At 58.5% G+C, this 19,486-nt stretch overlaps 2 protein-coding genes across 5 annotated transcripts; both read left to right on the top strand.

Moving 5' to 3' along the window:
• The first annotated feature begins 11 nt into the window (after positions 1-11).
• On the top strand, positions 12-11,896 carry UBE2J2 (ubiquitin conjugating enzyme E2 J2). Of its 4 annotated transcripts, none has more exons than XM_020873811.2 (7): positions 12-209; positions 3,989-4,119; positions 6,574-6,614; positions 9,964-10,066; positions 10,146-10,284; positions 10,568-10,648; positions 11,242-11,896. In XM_020873811.2, the coding sequence occupies exons 2-7, from the start codon at positions 3,989-3,991 to the stop codon at positions 11,524-11,526; spliced, it is 780 nt and encodes a 259-aa protein (XP_020729470.1). In that variant the 5' UTR covers positions 12-209; the 3' UTR covers positions 11,527-11,896. The 4 variants fall into 4 exon arrangements, with proteins under 4 accessions (XP_020729470.1, XP_070330222.1, XP_070330221.1 ...); XM_070474121.1 differs by lacking the exon at positions 12-209 and adding an exon at positions 342-365; XM_070474120.1 differs by lacking the exon at positions 12-209 and adding an exon at positions 430-520.
• A 2,789-nt stretch (positions 11,897-14,685) lies between these two features.
• On the top strand, positions 14,686-18,727 carry C1QTNF12 (C1q and TNF related 12). The gene is made up of 8 exons (XM_020873785.2): positions 14,686-15,023; positions 16,796-16,912; positions 16,993-17,077; positions 17,164-17,315; positions 17,628-17,736; positions 17,985-18,075; positions 18,278-18,356; positions 18,528-18,727. Exons 1-8 carry the CDS (start codon positions 14,856-14,858, stop codon positions 18,624-18,626), a joined length of 900 nt encoding a protein of 299 aa, XP_020729444.2. The 5' UTR covers positions 14,686-14,855; the 3' UTR covers positions 18,627-18,727.
• Positions 18,728-19,486: the final 759 nt, after the last annotated feature.

Below are 19,486 nucleotides of genomic sequence, written 5' to 3'. Positions count from 1 at the left end.
CTTGCCCCGCCCCGTGGGCGGCCATCTTGGAAGCTGAGGCGGCAGCAAAAGCGGCGGCGGCGGCGGTAGCGGTAGCGGCTGCGGTCGGGTGGGCTCGCTCCCGGCGCGGTGCAGCTCTGCGGCGCGGGCCCCACTCTCCGCTCCCTGCTCCGGCCTCGACCACGGCGAGCCTGAGCGCGGCGGCGGCCCACGCGCGGCGACGGGGAGAGGTGAGCGCGCGCCGCGGGCCTCCACCGGGGCCTCTTCCGCGCGTCCGCCCCCCCGGAGCCGGCCGGAGCGGGGAGCGTGGGGCCTCCGCACGGTCCGTCCTCCCCGCGTCCGCGCTCGCGGAGCCCGGCCCGGAGCTTCTGTGCGCGGAACCCGAGGTCTGTTACAGCGGGGCGCCCGGGGCTCCTGGCCGGGTCGTCCTCCCTCCGGTCAACTTGGGGATTCGGGTGGCCACACGGCTGACGTCCCATGGAAAGGCTCCCGTTAGTGGCACACTTGCGGGCGCCGCCAGGACGAGCCGGCGTAGAGCTTGGTTTGTAAACGTATCTTGGGAATCGGTGTCGGGGTGGGTTGGCTGCCGTTGAGCCCGCCGCCGCCGCCGCTTCATCTCGATCGGTTAAGACCCCATACCGCCTCTTAAGTCAGCCGAGCAATGAACGTCTGGGGTGGAAACAGAAAGTTCGGGCGGTCAGACTGGGAAACTCCATGCTGGGTGGCTCGTCACTTGTGCCTGCCTGCTCTCCCCGTCTGCCAGCTACCTGTCCCGGTCCACCCCTGGCCAGGTGTATGCTTCTAGCCCCTTCCCAGTTAACACCACTTAGCTGGTCTGTGTTTAGTTCACATCCATTCTCAAACTCACGCCGGCCCGGCCCGGAAATGCTTTGAGAGGTCCCGGGGTAGCCCCCGGGGAGTTAGTGAGGGCCTGAGAGTTCTCTGGGCAGTGGTCAGGGCTCTGTTCTCTCTGGGTGAGGGACTCTCGGTGTAACTTTAGGGTCTTGCTTACTTGAAAAGCCCAGCCTCTCTGCAGGTACAGTTGGATGCCAGTGCCTAGAACTGGTGCACTGTCATCTGCTACACCTTAGCCGAGCCGGTCCCTGCAGGTGCGGGAGTGACAGGTGCGGTGGCCCCCATCAGCAGCGGGCCTCCACCCAGCCTGTGAAGCAATCCCACTGGTGAAGGGAGAGACTTCCATGCGAGTCCTGGGCACCGGGGTGTCACATGCACTCTGGTGGGTCAGACCAAGGTCTGTGGGCGGAGAGAAAGGAGCCAGAGTCCCTGGGCGGGCAGTGCTGGGTGAGGGGCGAGTCTGTGTCCACGTGGTACTGAAGGGACTCTTGCCGGGATGTTGGTTCAGGCTACTGGCCTTCAAGCTGTCTGCACTGAAGTATTGTATGTGGACTGTGCTGGTTGTTTTATTTTTGAATGTCTCCCTAAACACTTGTGCTCTGTCTGTGGGGACTTGGCCTAAAGGGGCCTTGAGATGAACTTCGGGGTCTGTAGAAGCACCCGAGATGCACCCTGTGTGCCCGGGGAAGAGGGAGAAACTGGCTCACCTGTCACCTGGAGGGGCCTGAGGGCAGTGCTCTGAGTGAGGCCGAGGGAACCCTTTCCTTTAATAAACGGAGCAGTTGAATTGTAAGTAGGCTTCTAAAGATTTTGACTTCGAAAGCAAGAGGGAGAGGAAAGTTCATTTGTGAGGACCCAGGCAGGATCTATTTTATTTGTTTTGTGTGGCTGTGCTCTAACCTTCATGAAGCATTGAAGTTGGCCACTTAATTGAGTTCAAGCACAGGTGTGTTTGAATTATCCAGTGAATTGGTTTGTGTGTGGCAGAATGTCAGACTTAGGGTGAACAGTTAAAGGAAACAAGTCCTGGGTGGTGGTCTTGGTTTTGATTTGTCATGGTGTTTGTTACTAGATGTTGGCCATGGCGAACCACTTGGCCCTCTTGCTGTCTCTGGCTGGAACTTGGGGGTAGTGCTGGGGGAGCGCTCCCCTATAAGGCTAGACCCTAACCACCTGCAGTGGGCAACCCAGCCAGCAGTGTCTGCTGGGGCCTGGTGGCACCTGTGCGATATGCAACTGGGTGGCAGGAAGGCCAGCAAAGAGCAGAATGTGGAGGCACTTGACCAGGGGAGTTGGGCATTGGACTGGGCAGGGCCTTGGCAAGGCATCCTCTGGTAGAGGCTGGGCTGGGGTGTGGCCACGTGGTTGGGGTGAGGCGGGGTTGGCTCAGGCTGTGGGAGTGTCGGGGGCTGTGAGAGTCCGAATTGGGGGATAGAGGGTGGCCTGGGGCTGAGGACTTGGCAGGTGGCAGAGGTGTTGACATTTATTTGCTCAGTTCTGAGTGAGTCCTGAAGGTTGTGACCTGAACTGTGTGATGAGAAGGGTCAGTTGACTTCAGTGAACAGGATGGACTGAAATGGGGGGAGATTGGAAGCCAGAGGCTGGTCGGACGTCTCGTGATAACTGATGGGCAGCGTAGTGGTCCCTGCATCGGGAGTGTGGTGGGATGGAGAGAGTTGGGGTATATGGGTATCTGAGGTCTAGGGACCCCAGAGCAGGAAGCAGGGCTGGGCATGTGGAGGGACCTCTGTGGCACCCTGGGGGTACGGTGAGACAGCAGGCCCTGGTTGTCATCTGCAGGGGCGGGTGCTCTGAGGCGGATCCCGTGGGCACTGGGCAGGAGTCTATAGCCTCTGATGAGGCACTGTGAGCAGAGACTGATGGGAGGAAAGGTGCAAGTGAGGTGCGGGGGGCCCGGCCTGGTGCGGGGGGCAGTGCCAGGTGGGTACTGGCTGGGAGGTGTGCGTGGAGGTTTGGCTGCTGACGTCCTGCTGTGGTGGGACAGGCTGGAAACACAGGTTGGGCAGAGTGATTCCTCACTTGCTGCCCTGTCTAGTCAGCCTCCCCTCTCTTCTTTCCATCCTGTGCTGCACACCTTGTGTGTCCTCCATCTCCACCGCGTTTTACACCAGTGGCTTTCTTGCTTTATTTTTAGCAGAAGAACTTTTTTGCTTATGCACCTAATTTCCATCTCTGAGATGTTCTAGTTTGTTAAGTAGATGGAGCTGGAGCTGTTCTGGTGCCCCTGAGAGTGGGGAGCCCGTCTTCCACTTCCCTGACCCGCCTTCCTGTCTCTGGAGCAGAGCTGAGGTGTCCCAGGTCCCCTGACCCAGGCCAGATCTCTTCCCTTGAATGATGGCTGCTGCCTCCCTCCCATCCCAGCCTTCAGAACTGTCCTGTGCCATCTTGTCTGTCCCAGTCATCCTCTGCTGGGTCTCCAGAGTGCCCTTTCTAACGGAAGATCTGATTTGCCTTAAGACTTGGGCCTAAAAACTTTGTAGGGTGCCACCTGACGGCCTGGCCTCTAGTCCCTGGTCGGCCTCGTCAGCTGCCATTCACAGTGCTTTGGCTCCTGCGGTGGCCCGGTACTGTGCCCTGGTCACAGCACACTTCCTAACCTTTGCCTGTCCAGCTGCTCCTGCTTCCTCTTCTGTCCTGCACGTGTGTCTGGGTCTCTCCGGGGTCCCCTCTCTCTCTCCAGTCCCAGAAAGAGGCTCTTCCTCAATTCCCTTGTTCCTCCCACCACCCTGTGGCCAGTGGTAAATGTCCTGGGAAACGTTTAACAAGGAGCTCTGGGAGGGACATGGCACCACACTGTGTAGCACTGGGGGAGACACGCACGTGGCAGGTGGCTGGGGCTGGCTTTAGCTCGCCTCCACTCATGACCGTCAAATTCAAGGGCTTTCTCCCTCTCAAGGTTCTTCAAGGATGCAGGTGAGTTTGCAGGGTCTCTCTTAACCTTTGTATCTGACAAAAGTCACATTGGCGAAGGACCTGCTGGGACACACGGGGAAGGAGACTCTGCAAGGCTCATGGGTGTCTGAGAGGGCGGGCAAGTTGGAGCGGCCCAGGGGCCTTGATTCTGGGTGGCAGAGGTGTGGGCAGTGGGGGCTGCCTTGCTCTGTCCTGTGTCAGTGTAGACTTGTCTCCACAGATGAGCAGCAACAGTGGTAAGAGAGCACCGACGACAGCGACCCAGCGCCTGAAGCAGGACTATCTCCGGATTAAGAAAGACCCCGTGCCTTACATCTGTGCCGAGCCCCTCCCTTCCAACATCCTTGAGTGGTAAGGCTCTGCCACCTCCTTCCCTGTACCACCTGCCACCTGGCTTCTCCTTGACGGGCTTAGGGCCGGAGGGGCCCTCTTAGCTTGGGAAGGGGGTTCCTGTACCCTCATCAGGTGTGAGTGGACCGTGAGGCCTGCAGATGCTCTCTGGTTGTCTTCACAATGGACCGCAACCTGGGATGTGGCAGGCTGTCTTTGAGCTCTGCACGCTGGAGCCAGAGAGAGGGTCCATCCTAGGGGTGACTTTGGGGCCTGCAGACTCAACGCCTGTTGGAGAAGCTCCTTGTCTTGATTCTCCTTCTCTGTTCTTTGCTTCTTGATGCTGTGAGCTGGCCTGTCCTACGTTGGCAAGTTTGTGATGGGGGATGGGTCCTGAACCCTGCTCTGTGCCTGTGGACATGCATTTCATGGAACTTGCCGTGCCACAGAGGCGCTGCCCTTATCAGGTGTGCTGGTGATTTTGTGAGAAACAGTGTAGGGCTGAAACATCAAGGAGCATTTTTTCTGTTTGGAGGGTATTTAACATTTTATGTTTTGATCTTAAATACTGTAAAAAAATTTTAGACCTAGAAGAAAGAGATCTGAGTTAATAAAAAGTCTTTTCCAGGTCGGACAGGTGTTCAAGGATTTTGGATCCACATTCCTTGGCTTGCAGAGAAGGGTCAGTGCTGGCAGGTGGGCAGAGGGTCTCAGAGAGTCCAGCCTTGGTGTGTGTGGGAGACATCAATGTCACAGCAGAACTCGCCCCCCCAGGATGTAGCTAGCAGATGGAAGATGAGCTCTGTGGCAGTCTAGGGGACATCCTCGTCGTGTGGGGAACCCTCCTGAGTGGGGGTCAGGTCCCAGGTTCTACTGTTCACCAGGAAGACCCACTGCAGAGGGAGAGGTGCGAGGCAGAGTCCATTGGAGACCAGACACAGGCTTCCCTTCCTTGCCACGAGCTGTGACAAGCTGTATGCTGACGGGTCATCCTTAGGGAAGCCCCTTTGGGACTGAGCACCAGAGATTTCAGGGGGAGTGGGTCACAGGAACCTCCGCCTGGAGCCCCCTAGTATTCCATACTCCCAGGACAGTAGGCTTCCTTTCAGCACTGACCACATTTTTGCCCAAACGGTCGAGGTGCCGTTAAGGTGATGAGATCCCCTGACATCCAGTTCCAGACACTGAGGACGGCCGTGTTGGGCCTGCTGTGTGTGCTCTTCCCAGCCGGGGTGTCTGTCCCTGCCACTGGAGAAGAAAGCACTCTTCTGGAGAGGTCTGCACTCTCAGCCTTCCTCACTCTGCTGCCCTGGGTCTGTCAGGCATTCTCAGAGCACTGCTTGCCTAGCTCTTCCTGTTGTCCTCAGATTGGACACAGGAATTGGGAACAGTGACAAATTAAGGCCACATTCCCCAATTGAAGGCCACCTTTCCCAGTGTGTTCTTGGTCTGCTGACATAAGATGACAGTATTTTTTGAATCTGACCTATCAGCCAGTAGAGAGCAGGGGTTGTCAAAGCGTCCTGGTGGGAAGTAGTGTTTGGAGAGGTGGTTAGTCATGTGTGCGCAGTTGTGTCTGGTCTTGTGTTTCTGGTTAGTTCTGTATTCTTCTTTGTGCTTTTCTGTTTTCTTTGAAGATTCGTAAGTTCAGGACTTCCCTGATGGTCCAGTGGTTAGGACTCAGCTCTCACTGCCAAAGGCCTGGATTCCGTCCCTGGTCAGGGAACTAAGATCCCATCAATCACACAGAGCAGCCAAAAAAAAAAAAAAAAAATCGAGCAATTCCAATGCTTCTTTCCATAGAGATGAAGTGTTGTTTATTTGTGTGGAGAGCAGAGTCCATGGGGCTGTGGTCCCTCTGTGTGAGGCCTTTGGTGACCATCACGAACTGTCCCTGTCCCTCCTGCTTGAAGATAGCTGCTCTCGAGGTCACGTCCGAGTCTTCCAGGGTGGCAGGGCCAGGGGCACAGTCTCTCCGTGTCTCCAGCTTTTCCTGGTGAGCTACTGCATGATATTTGGGCACACTAAAAAACATCAGATTTCAAGTACATCTCAACTATAAATTGTGAATTTTGGGGTTTTTTTTTGTTTGTTTTTTGCCCCCACATTGCATGGCATGTGGGATCTTAAGTTCCCTAACCAAGGATTGAAACCTGCACCCCCTGCATTGGAAGTGCCGAGTTTGAACCTCTGGACCTCCAGGGAGGTCCAAGTGAGTTTTTAAATTGTCAGTTGATGTTAATGGTCAGAGAGGGTTAGCTTTTTGTATACTGTGTTGTGGATTCAGAGGCACTTTGTAGAAAATTTGGAGGGCATAGCCTCTGATCCTGTTGGAGAGGCAGGGAGCTGTGTAGCTGGCTGAGTTTAGTCACCTGTTGAATGTCTGTGAGTGTATTAGTTTCAGGTGGGCCCTAAAAACCCCAACCTTGGAGTGATGCCATCCCCAAAGCCAACTCATTTTCTCTCCTCCCTCAGGCACTATGTGGTCCGAGGCCCTGAGATGACTCCCTATGAAGGTAAGTCTTTGCTCTGAGTTAGATGAACAAGAGGCAGTGTCTGTGTTCCAAAGAGACCTTACCCGAGAAACTCCTGTTTGTCAGTGATGCTCTTTCTGGTTTGGATGTGCAGGAAGTAGACTGCACACATTTGGAGCTTGTTCTGGTTTCCTCCAAATCCTAGAGGTGTTTGCTCACAGTTTGGTTTTGCTGATGTGTCTCCATCTTCAGCTTCAATCCCTGGGTTGGGAAGATCCCCTGGAGAAGGGAATGGCTACCCACTCCAGTATTCTGGCCTGGAGAATTCCATGGACTGTATGGTCTATGGGGTTGCAAAGAGTCAGACACGACTGAGCGACTTTCACTTCACTTCATATCACCTCTTTGTCTTCAGGGACTGCTCAAGTATCAAGTTTGCTCAGCCTCCTATCTCAGTGGAGTCAGAGCTGGGAGAGCAGATGGGGAAGAGGAAGACCAGCGTGTGCGTTGTTGAGGGAAAAGGAAGTCATTTCCCAAGTGCTTGCTCTGTGCAGTGTCCTCTGAGCTCAAGAGCTGCACGTTGTATTGGTGGGGCATAAAACATGGGGGCCCGCAGGGCTTGGCAAGGTTGGATGCTGCCACCCAGTGGCCTCCGGTGTTTGTGAATAGGCCTTGGAGCTGGCAGTCAGCGAGTCTCCAGGGCTCAAGTTGAGCCCTAGAGGCAGCCTCCAGGTGAAGCCGGAGCCTAGGGGAGAGCTGTGGCCAGACAGGCTGCTCTCTAGGCCTGGGTCCTGACTTCTGGTGGCTGGAGCAGCCCGCTTGCGTCTTCTTGCCATGGGGTTCTGTATGCGATTTCCCTAGAGTACTTGTGCTGCTGGGAGGAAGGGTGGGGTGACCCACAAGCCACTCACAAGCCTTGTGGGTAGGCTGGCAGAAACGTCACTAGCCTCATGGGACTCTGCTGGCTTGGGAATCCCCTGTCCTGAGGAAACAGTGCAGAAGGCATGTCATTTTTACCACAGGGTATCAGACTTGATGATGGCTTTGCGTGGGGTTCCAGACCACAGGGCAGAAGATGGGCTGCAGGACAGCCTGTGTGGATCGTACTTATCAAATACACGCTGTGTTTTTAACAAACTTAAAGAGACATTAAGAACAAGCAGTGTTCTTTCGCAAGTAGGGTTATGCCTGGGTTTAAAGGTTTTTTATTCTTTGTGGATTTAGTGTTTTCCATATAAGAGGGATGTGGGGCTTGACTGCAGGAACCTCCCCATCCCCCAGCTGCTCTGACTGACGATAAAAGTTTCTTCTTCCCCAGCCCAGCCCCGACACTCTGCTCTCCTGCATCTGGTCTGCTCTCCTGTGTGTCCTGCTGTTCCTGGTCCTTGGGCTGGGACAGTCCACTTCCTCCTCGGGAGGGTTCCTTCAGAGACGAGGGCTTTCTCTGCTGCCCACCTTGCCACTACCCTCCCCCTTCCCCTAGCACTTGTTGTGCCCCTCCTGGTGCCTGTCCCCCTCCTCAGCTCAGGGCCCTGCTGTCCACACTGCGATCCTCCAATGACTCTGCTGCATCAGGATCTCCAAGGGACCCTCAGCTGCCGCACGTGATGGACGGCTCTCGGGCCTCAGTGTCTGGGCCTGTGTGGATTCTTATGAGTAGACTCTGGCTCCCTCCTCGTTTGCTCCTCTGACTTTTGAGTGTTCTGACCCTTCCCTCCCAGACTCCTTAGCCCCTCTCCCACGTCCACATCTGACTGGTCCCATGTCAGCTGCCCGCTGACCCCGTATTTGCTCTGAGCTCTGTCAGTGCTGCTCCAGACCTGCAAGGCTCACAGTTCAAGTGGGCTTCCTGACACACGAGTGTTGATTTGTGTTAGAGGTTTTATTCCTTTAAATTCCTAAATTCCTGTTCTGTAGATGCACACAGGCTTATTCTAAAAATTGGTTCTAAAACTTACATGGAAAGGTGAGGGACTCAGAGAAGCTAAAGTGGTTTTTTGAAATCATAAAGTGGAAGTAGTCACTGTGCCTGGTTCTGAGACTCGTGGTGGTATCATGTTGACTGGATGGTGTGCTGGCCCTGGAGGGAGGTGCGGGTTCAGCTCCCCGACAGTGGGTCAGGGGCAGCACTGCTGTGGCCCCTGGTGTGCTTCTCCTAGGCCTCCCTCCTCTGGAGCCGGGCACTCTCAGTGGTGTCTGTCCTAGGGCTTGGCCAGGACCCTTGAAATGAAGCCAGAGGAGAGACCTCTCCCTCCCGCTGCCCCCGCCCCCACCCCCGGCCCCGGCCTCTCACACCCTCAGATGCACCGCCTGCGATAGATGCTCTGCGGTGGAAAGCAGGCATCTGGGTGCTGGGAGAATTGCAGGCCCTGCTCGTGGCTCTGCCCCAGCCCCTCAGTGTGTGTGACTGCGTGCGGAGGCCTTCCTGCTGGGGACCAGCGGCTGCGGGTGCTGCTGAATGGCCTCTCTGGATTGGCCAGGAAGGTTGGTGGGTGGGGGGGAGCCCACTTAGTGGTCCCCACTAATGTGCGTGGGTGCTCCTGATCCTCTGAGCTGAACGCCTGTTTCCTTCTCCTGCGCTTTTTCCAGTTTGGCTTTTCTCAGTGCTTGTGGTGCGGGTGTGCTCCAGCGTTGTCTCTAGAGTTAATCCCTCGCTGGCTGGCTTGTCTACATGCAGACATGGCTTCAGGTGGCACTTGCTCATCACCCCTCCACCGCCATCACTCTTCTGCCTCCATCACTCCACCATGGGAGAGTGCCCCAGGCAGTCAGAGAGTTGGGCAGAGACCTGTGGAGCTGGGGGCCAGCAGGGAGCCCCAGTGGGAAGATGGCAGCTCCCTCAAGCCTCATTGTGTATGCATACACTTGCACAGACAGGTGCATGTTACTGGAAGTCCTGTCAAGTGACGTTCTTCTGCCTTGCCAGTCTGGGTGGGCCCGAGGCTCTCCAGGGGAGGGAGCAGCTCACAGGGCTTAGGGAGGGGGAGGGGTCAGCGTTTTGTTGTTTACTCATTTTTTGGGGGGGCGGGGAATGATGGCTTTTCACCTGTTGCTGGGTGTGGTTTGGTGGAGAAAGGGAGGCAAGAGGTGCAGGAATGAGGGGACCAGAATATGGGGTAGGGCCAGTGAGGAGCCTGTGCAGATTCTGTCTTAATGTTCTGTTCTCGGGAAGAGAGGTGTGCAATGGGGGAAGAGGGGCTTGCGGTCGGCTTGGGGTGAGGTGGGTGGTAAGGCCTCTCTAGGTTGGTAGTCTGTGAGCTGCAGTGAGATGGCCAGCACGACATGTGTGTTCCAGGGCTGGTGGGCAGGAGCAGGGTGGGCAGGAGACTGAGGACTGTGAGGGCTGCCTCTACTGTGGCAATGACAAGGCTGCTTCTCTCTTCTGTTGCAGGTGGCTATTATCACGGAAAACTAATTTTTCCCAGAGAATTTCCTTTTAAACCTCCTAGTATTTATATGATAACTCCCAATGGAAGATTTAAGTGCAATACAAGGTAAGACATCCCTGTGCGTTTGGATGCCGGACTGGGGTCCTGAGGAACCTGTGCCCTGTTGACTGGGTCCCTTTTTCAGGCTGTGTCTTTCTATCACGGATTTCCACCCAGACACATGGAACCCAGCCTGGTCCGTCTCCACCATCCTGACGGGGCTTCTCAGCTTTATGGTGGAGAAGGGCCCCACCCTGGGCAGCATCGAGACATCAGACTTCACGGTGAGCTTGGCGGGGGTAAGGGAGGACGCTTGGTCTCCTCAGCCCAGTTAGGACAGGGACTCCTCCGTTATTAGTTGGCATCAAGTCTAAAATCAGTTGATGATACAGAAAGGTAAAAACGACCTTGGGAGACTCCATGTCAGTCTGTCCTGAGGAGCACGCTGTGGACTGCTTTCCACAACATGAAGACACTAGTCGCTCAGCTGTCCCTTAGTCTGCTTCTGGAACATGAAGAAACTGAAATTAGCCATCAGGCTGACATTTTCCTTCTTTTTCTTCCTAGAAAAGACAACTGGCTGCACAAAGTTTAGTGTTTAATTTAAAAGACAAAGTGTTTTGTGAATTATTTCCTGAAGTTGTGGAGGTAAGAAAGTGAGTTTGCCATTGGGTTTGCTTTCCCAAGTCAGGAACACTTTGATTCTATTTTTTCCAAAAGAATGTATTCCTGTGTGTTCTTGTGCTACAAATATGGAGAGGGGAACTGAGGTGCAAACAGGCAGGTGCTGCAGACCTGCCCCTCTCCTTGGGGCACCTTGGGGCTGAAGGGTGAGTCGGAGATAGGGGCAGGTCAGGGAAAGGCCTGCTGAGGTCACAGGTGGCCAAGAGTGAGGGGTGGGCATACTCCCTGGTCTTGGTGCCAGAGCAGAGAATGTGGCTGTGAGCAGGGGAGGCTGGGCTGCATGGACGCTGGGGCCCTGGTGGGTCAGAGCAGCTCGGACCTGGCTCAGTCCCAGTCCCTGAGGCACAGGCATGGTGATTCTGGCTGTTCCCATAGGTCCTTGTGTCTGTTAGGATTAGCAGCAGCTCAACCTTCTAGGACAGTTGTCAGGATGAAATGGGTGCAGCTGGAGACCACTGACCCTGCAGGGTCTCTGTGGTATACCGTAGTCCCCTCCTAGGCACTGAAGGAACTGGCTTGTTTAAACCAACCCTTGTTTCTTGCTGTTTTTCTCTTAGGAAATTAAGCAAAAACAGAAAGCACAAGACGAACTCAGTAGCAGACCCCAGGCTCTCCCCTTACCGGACGTGGTTCCAGATGGGGAGACGCACCATGGCCAGCACGGGCTCCCGCTCCTCAATGGGCACGCGCCGGGGGCCGGGCCGCACCTGGCGGGGCTCCAGCAGGCCAACCGGCACCATGGACTCCTGGGCGGGGCCCTGGCGAACTTGTTTGTTATAGTTGGGTTTGCGGCCTTCGCCTACACGGTCAAGTACGTGCTGAGGAGCATAGCGCAGGAGTGAGCCACCACCACGACCAGCAGAGGGGTCGGACACACAGGACGCTGGGCCCGAGCTCGACGTGGGCTAGCTGGACGTGCCGCTGAGCACAGGGCGGGCCTGGCTGACTCCTGGGGTTAGCTTTTTAAAAACCTTTAAAAGGAAAACAAGAACCAAAGCGTGTAGTTTGGATTTGGAGGAAACGTGAGATCCCCAGCCCCCATGCTCGCCATGGCATCCGGCAGGGGCTGCGGGGCTCCATATCCACGAGGAGGCCTCACGCTTTGGTTTTATAGCTAATCTCCCGTATTGTCTTTTGGACCTGTTTTAGTAACCTGTTTTTCATTTTATTAGATTTGGTCACTTAAAAATATAAAACTCGATGCCTATCCAACACTCTGCGTGTGTTCTTAGTGCAGAACTCTGACCCGGCAGGCAGGGCTGGGGCCTGGCAGGTGGCCAAGGGTGGGTCAGGGGGTGTGGGCTCTGTCTGGCCTTAGTGTTTAAGACATGCTTGTGTTCACTAGAAATGAGCAGGTTTCTCTTGGGGAAGCACACGGGCTGTTGTGCTGAAGTTGAAAATCTGCTTTCTCACTGAGGCTGAGCTGTGTGTCTTGCCCAGCTGGCCACACTGCCCTCTTCCCTTCACACCTGCAGCTTTCCATGTGCTGCGCTGGTGGCAGGAGGAGAGCCTCAGCCCATTCCCTGGGTCTCACCTGCTCCACAGGCTCCGCACTTGTGGTCCAGAACTTTGTTTGCCCTGGAGACAGGCTCCAAGTTCCTTTCACAGCAGATCCATGTCTGGTTCCTAGAGGCTGGCTGCCTGGGAAGGAGGGATGGATGGCTGGGTTCAGGGGCAAGGCTGGTGAGCACCCTCTCAGGCTTAGGATCAATGACTCCCTAAATTGCCAACATCTTCCTCCTCTATGTCTCTGCTTAATGATGTCACCTGCATAGTTAGTGTTTGGAAGGTGCTGTGCCTGGGGGCCACCAGGCAGCAGGTGGTGACTTCACTGTGTGTAGCTGGGCACTGATGCATCTTCGGCGTTCTTTGTTTTTTGATCAACTTAAAATTGCTCTTTGATTTACCACTTCTGTGTATTTGACCCACTCCTGTGAAAAAAATCATTTTGTCTTTGTTCCTCAATTCTGTGCTCTTGGTGTCTGTGAACCACAAATCCATCTCCACCCAGTGCTGAGGTGGCCTGTGGGGCCAGAGCTGCTGTGTGTGCTGAGGAGCTGGGCGTCCTGTGACCAACAGTGGACCTGTTGCCTATGCTTGCTGCAGGGCCCAGCTGCCGGCGTGTGTGGCTCTGCTGGGCCTCCCTCCACCCACTGCCAGCCAAGGGCATCTCTGTGGAGGTCTCTACCCCTCCCAGGTGTGCCATGTTGCCTGAGGGACTCAGGAGGCAGAACATTGAGCAGATGCGTTTTTCCTGTGTGTGAAATCTTAACTTTCAAAAACCCTCAGCCAGCGGTGGGAGCAGGTCCATGCTGTACAGAGACTCCCCGGTGCCCATGGCGGCTTGCTGTCTGATGTGACCCCGAATAAGAGATGACTTTGTCCTCTCGTTGGTTTGAGAGGCTGGGACACTTCCCTTGGGCAGTGGGTGGGCAGCCTGATGGGGGCTGTAATGGGGACTCCCAAGGTCCTGTCCTCCTGTGTGGAGTTGGGGTGTTCACTGTTGGGTCAAGGTCAGCTGACGTGAGCCTCTTCCAGGGGGCAGTTGGTGGCTATGGCCAGGAGGCGTGGACAACTCAAGAGCAGGCTCCCTCTGGTTCTGACCCCAGTCAGCCGGGGGGCTGGGGCCCGTGGGGACTGCTGGAGGCTGGCACAGTTGGTGTGTCCACATGTTCTGGGCCAGCAGGACGCAGGTGCTCAGCCTGGAGGGGAGGAGTCTGTCTGGCAGTCCCTTCCTGCTGGGCGTTGGCCAGGGTCACGTGAAGGCTTTAACTGGGCAGGTGCAGAGGGGCTTCTGTGGCGTGACCTCCTTGAGACCAGGCTCACCAGCTGGACACTTGAGAGAGCTGAGGCTCCAGTGGCGAGCTCAGGATTCACTGAGACTGGCTGCTGTTGTCCTGGGAGGTGACCACATCTACCTGAGTAAGGAGTGGGACAGGTGTCCTTGGGCGGACACTCCTCACATCGTCCCCCCCAGCTTGTCTCTGAGGTGGTTCTGCCTGAAGCTGCCAACCCTGCACGTGGCCCAGGACTGGCTGTCTCCTGCCCACATTGTTCGTGCTGGACTTCTGCCAGTGCGGGGCGGGTGCTGGTCTGGAGCGGTCTTCCGTGCTGCCCCTGGGACAGGGAACCCCACCTTTTTCAAGTCTGAGTTGCAAGCAGCAGGTCAGCCACAGCTCTGACCACCCTTAGCCCCAGGTGGCACTAGCCGAGGGGCAGCTGGTGAAGGGGGATGGTCCTGTCTTAGGTGTTGGGCCCCCACCAGGGCCTGTCAACACCACTTGGCCACAGCTTCATGCTGCCTGCAGCTCGTAGGAAGGTAGGGAAGGGCCCCAGCTCTTCCTGGGGACCTGTCCACTGTCACTTGCTCTCCGTTGCCAGAGTGGATCGTCTGGCGGGGCACGGCCACTGGGAGCTCAGCTTTCTGCTGACCTCCAGTGGGGGGACAGGCCTGGGGACTGGAGGGCCCAAGGGGCACAGCTGGGTGAAGGCAACCCCTCAGTGAGATTTGGGCCTGCACCACAAGAAGAGGAGGGGCAGCTGCGTGCCATGCCTTTGCTTAGAGGTTAACTGGTCTCTTCCCTGCTAGCCCCACTGGCCCCTGGTGGAGGAACCCCCCAGGGTTACCTAGGCTGGGACCAGCTGGGAGCCCTCACAGAAGCAGGACCGCGGCCTGGGGCAGCAGGGCCAGAGGGACAGGCTGTGAGGTCATAGCAAGGGGCTGTGAACCCCGACAGAGTGTGTCCCGCCTGGAGTCGCTGGGCCCCACTGTGAAGAGGCTGGGGTGGGGAGTGCACAACCTCTCCCCTTGGACAGCAGCTGTGTGGTAGGTGGGTGGTCTGCCGGTGGGGTTCCGCCCCCATCCACGCCCCCTGGCAGGCCCCCAAGCCTGGGAGGCTGAGGTTCTTCCCTTGTGAGCCCGCCCCCTTGGAGCCCGCCAGCCTTGGGGAGGAGGGGAGCGCGGGCGGGGAGGGCACTGCTCACAAGGGAGTCTGCAGGATCGGGGGTGCGTCCCTCACTAGCCCAGCTCATCCTGTGCAGACATGCACCAGTGGCGGTCAGGCGTCCCTCGGGACTGCGCCCCCACACCCAGACTCTGAGTGCCTCCGGTTGCCTGGACTCAACAGCATTGAGCCGCTGCGGGCTCCGGATCCGGCAGCTAGCAGCCAACATGCGCTGGGCCTGGGTGGCCGCCACAGTCCTCCTCTGGCCACAGCTCACGTTCCTCGGGGGCAACGGGGCCCGGCGGGAGCCCAAGAGGCCTCGGCAGTCCAGCCAGCGCCCCATAGCCCCCAACGCCACCACACTGGGCAGCGAGGGGCTACTGGGCTTCCCTAAGGTATGCATGATCTGTTACGGGCCCACGTGGGCCATCCTTCAGCCCGCCTCCGCTGTCAGAGTGGGGTGGGACTTCGGGCAGGAACCATAACAGTGTGGATCAGGGGACCCTCTCTGGGCCTGGGGAGGGAGTTGGGGATGGAGGGGCTTCTGTGGGGGCTACATTGAACCCACTGAAGCCTAAGGACCATCATGCCCTGAGTAACTTCCTGCCCTGCGGTGAGACTGCAAACGGGAGGTGCTTTGGGCAGCTGGCTCAGACCCCCTGCTGGAATCTGGTGCTCCAACTCTGGCTTCCGGGGTGGCCAAGGCTAGCCCTGCCCTGACCCACTGCTGAGTAGCCAGCACCCCTTATGGCCTCTGGCATGGGGAGGGAGGCCGGGTCCTGGGAGGCCCTTAGCTCCAGCCTACCCCCCTGGCGTCCCCTCTAAGAGAGCGCCTCGCACCTGCTTCAGCCTGCGGTCTCCACCCTCTTGGGCTGGGGCTCCCTGAGGGGGTCTAGGAACTGACCCTGTCAGCAAGGGCCTGGTGGCTGCTGGATTTGGAGTGATGCAGCGGTTGCTGGGCCAGGCCCCCTGCCAGCCCTTGAGCCTTTGATCCTGGCCTTCGCCTCCCACCGGCGTCTCTATGGCGGCCAGCCCAGCTGCTCTCGGCCTACGCGCCCCATTGGAGCCTGAGGCCCCATATTCCAGCTGGGCAGGTTGAGGAGAGTAAGTCCTCTGGCCCTGTTGCCAGGGGAGTGGGCTGCCAGCAAGCTCTGGGAAAGCTGCTTGGGGGAGGATCCTGGGGGGCAGTTCCTGCTCTGCCTGGCCCCACCTGCCTGGGCTGCCCCTCCAGAGCCATGGCAAGGCAGTCTGGGGGCAGACAAGGGCTGTCCCTGACCATGCCACCCCTACCCCAGGATAGCCCTCTGCAGGTGTCAGGACACCCGCTCTTCCTGCTGAGAGTGGGCTCCTGCCCCCCCTGCCTCTGGACCCCACACCATGGCTCAGGTCTGTGGTGACTGGAGGAACAGGTGGACTGCAGAAGGGAGAAACCCTGGCCCTCCCAGCCCCCCAGACCTGGTCAGGACCCCTTGGCCTGTCTGCCTGGACAGTTGGCTCTCCAGAAGTGGCTGGGCTCCACTGGCCTCGTGGCAGTAGCTCTCCCCCTCCAGGCCAGTGTATTCTGCGCTCCTGGTCACTTTGTGGACCTCCTGTGTGAGACTTGGATACAGAGAGGGACCAACCCCCAGCTTGCACCCCCTCACTCAGCCCTGACTTTGGGGCTGGGTGTGCTCCTATCCCTCTGACTGCCCTGGTGCAGAAATGGGGTGTACAAGAGATGTCTGGAGCATCTGATCCTGGGCCACCAGCTTGCATGCCCAGCACAGAGCAGGACCTGTGCCCACTCTCCGCAGCCTTGTACAACTCTGGAAAACACTCCTGTCCACCATTGCCTGCCTCAGCCAGGACAGGACAGGGCTACCTCTGTCGGGACAGGCAGGGCTGGGACCATGTGCACACAGCTGTACCTGTCTGCCTGGGAACAGAAAGCAGCAGGAAGGGCCATGTGGGTCCCAACATGGCAGTAGACTGGAGGCTTCTGGACACGGGTCCCTGGCCTGAGCCCCAGGGGAGCCCTGCGGTGCCCTGTTGCTCTATTTCCTGTGTCTGCATTGAGTCCCACCCCAGCAGCCTGGGCTCTAAGATTCCTGTTGTTCTCCGGGGGTAGTGGGGCAGGACCCAGCAGGGCCTGGTGGTCAGCGTACAGCCTTGTCCTCTGACCCTTCAGCTGCCCGAGGCCTCAGGGCCTGAGTTCACAGATGCCCATGTGACGTGGCTGAACTTTGTCCGGCGCCCTGATCATGGGCCCTCAAAGAAGCGGTGCCGAGGCCAGGACAAGAAATCGGTGAGCCCCAGGATCCGAGCCCAGGTCGGGGTGGCTGTGAGTGCCCCCTCAGGAGCCTCATTTTCTCCTGCTTCCCCCAGCGAGGCCTCTCTGGCTCCCCCGGCCACCCGGGTGTGGAGGCCCCCCAGGAGTCTGCACTGCGGGAGTTCCAGGACATGCTGAAGGGTAGGCCCCCTCCACCCCCTCTCCTCCTGGGTGTGGAAGAGAACCCCATGCTGACGCGAGCCACACCTGCACCGTTGTCCCCACAGAGGCCACCGAGCATCGGTCCTTGGGGCTGCTGGGCCCTGTGCTGCCTGAGGGGATAGGCAGGCAGCTGGTGGCCGAGGCTTTCCACTGTCGACTGAGGGGCCCGCTGCTGGTGGACAAGAAGACACTGGTGGAACTGCAGGGCTTCCAGGCCGTGAGTGGGCGTGGTGGGTGGGCCCCACAGGAGAGCGGGCCACAGCGGCCCCGGGGCAACCCTGGGCCTCCACACACAGCGCCGAGGCTTGGGGTAGGGTATGAGGAAGCCAGGACAGAGATGCCTTCCTTGTGGGGCTTCTTGGTGCTCAGAGTCTTGGTGGGGACAGATGCATGGGTCACCCTTCTGTCCTGCCCACCTGGGGTCTGCTTGAGCTGAGGGCTGTTGGTTGCAGGCACCCCCCTGCCCCAGGCTGGGTGTGGGAGGTGAGGCTCCAGACTGTAGCTGCATCCCCATGCTGTCCCACTCCAGCCTGCTGCCCAGGGTGCCTTCCTGCGGGGGTCTGGCCTGAGCCTGGCCTCCGGTCGGTTCACAGCCCCGGTGACCGCCATCTTCCAGTTTTCCGCCAGCCTGCATGTGGGTGAGTGGATCTGGCCAGGGTGTGGGTGGTGGTTGGGGGGGCTGGCCCTCCAGGTGGGCCCCAATGTCACAGACCTCAGGCCTCAGTCCCATTGCAGAGACACCTCCTGCTTCAGCCCTGCACCCACTGGGGACTGGACAGCCCTCATGCCCACCCTCCCCAGCCCAGTCTGCCCCGAAGGCCCCCAGCCCCCTGCCCCTCTGTTCCATCCTCCCCGTGGGCACTGCAGACCCGGCCTGTCTCCCCAGATCCCAAGGAGCTGCAGGGCAGGGTCCGGCCGAGGGCCCGGGACACAGTGCGGGTGCTGGTCTGCATTGAGTCCCTGTGCCATCGCCACACGTGAGTGGGCCCCTGGGGGTCGCTGGGGTGTCCTGAGGGGCAGGGGACCGCCTACTGCCTTGCCCACAGAGGGGGGCTGCCACGAACACAGAGTACTGTGGTGAGCCCGGAGGCTGGAGCACACAGGTCTCTGGGCAGCGACAGGGGTGTTCCCCCCACAGCCACTGTGCCCTGGCCCCTCATCCCCGGACCCCACGTTCAGGTCCCTGGAGGCCATCTCCAGCCTGGAGAACAGTGGCAGCGTCTTCACGATGCATGTGCAGGGGCTGTTGCAGTTGCAGGTGAGGGGGGCCACTGGGGTGGGGGTCGGGACCACTGGGGTGGGGTCCTGGACCTCTAAGCCTCAGCCTGGGCATTGCAAGGCCTGGGGAGGGGCCACCTGGTGGGGCTGGGTGTCGACTGCAGAGCGGCTGGGCCCCGTGGGTGGTGACGTCCATTGTGGGTGTCTGCAGGCTGGACAGTACACATCTGTCTTCGTGGACAATGGCTCTGGGGCAGCTCTCACTGTGCAGAGCAGCTCCAGCTTCTCCGGCCTGCTCCTGGGCCCATGAGGGATGGACAGGGCCTCAAAGAAGTCACCCTGCCACCCCCACCCCTCTGCCCACTGGTAGACCTGTGATCATAGCAATAAATAAATGTCCCCCAGCCCCCACTGTTGCCTGGTCACTGGGTCATCACGGGGAAGGGGCAGGGGAGGGGGGGCAGAGTGGCCATGGGTATGGGTATGGGCTTGGCCAGGGTGGTGGAGGCTCAGGCTAATCACCCTGGCAGCATGGGTGTGGCCCCCACAGCCCCTGCTTCTATTAAGGGCCACGTTTACTCTGAGGACAAAGACAGCTGTCCATTCAAGCCGCTACTTGGCCCTGCCCATGACCTGGGGCTGCCCCTCAGCCATCCCGGGCCGGTCCCACCTCAGCGGGCAGCAGTCTGAGGACATTCGCAGGGCCATGGAGGACTCGAGGTTGGGGTACAGGATGGTACATATCAGGGCATGCAGGGCGAGGCAGGGTGCTCCAGGGTGCCTGGGCCTGTGGGTGAACGGGGCCGCCAGCCCCCTGTATGAACCCCAGGGTTCTCAAATCCCCTCATTCCCTAAGGGAGCTGACTTCTCACTACCTTCTTGGCGGCTACCACCCTGAGGTCTGGCTCCCAACACCGCCCCCCCCCGCCGTGGCCCCAGCAAACTCAGACTAAAGAATGTAAATTGTGGTGGGTCGTTCAGGCCTCTGCAGACCTGCCGAGATACCATCTCTGCTTGGCCCCCGGGCCCCCAGAGGGCGGCCCCACGTGACCCCTCTGTATAAGCCTGGAGGGGGGGTGAGGGGGCGCTCAGCTCTGCAGTAACGGGGCCCAGAGACCCATTTCTAAGGCTGCAGGGAAGAGCAGGGGCTCAGGGGCAGGGGTGGGGGGT

The sequence above is a fragment of the Odocoileus virginianus genome, chromosome 11 (genome assembly GCF_023699985.2).
Source record: "Odocoileus virginianus isolate 20LAN1187 ecotype Illinois chromosome 11, Ovbor_1.2, whole genome shotgun sequence".
Lineage (NCBI taxonomy): Eukaryota > Metazoa > Chordata > Mammalia > Artiodactyla > Cervidae > Odocoileus > Odocoileus virginianus.
Note: the sequence above shows the minus strand (reverse complement) of the source record. Positions and strands in the feature narration are given on the sequence as shown.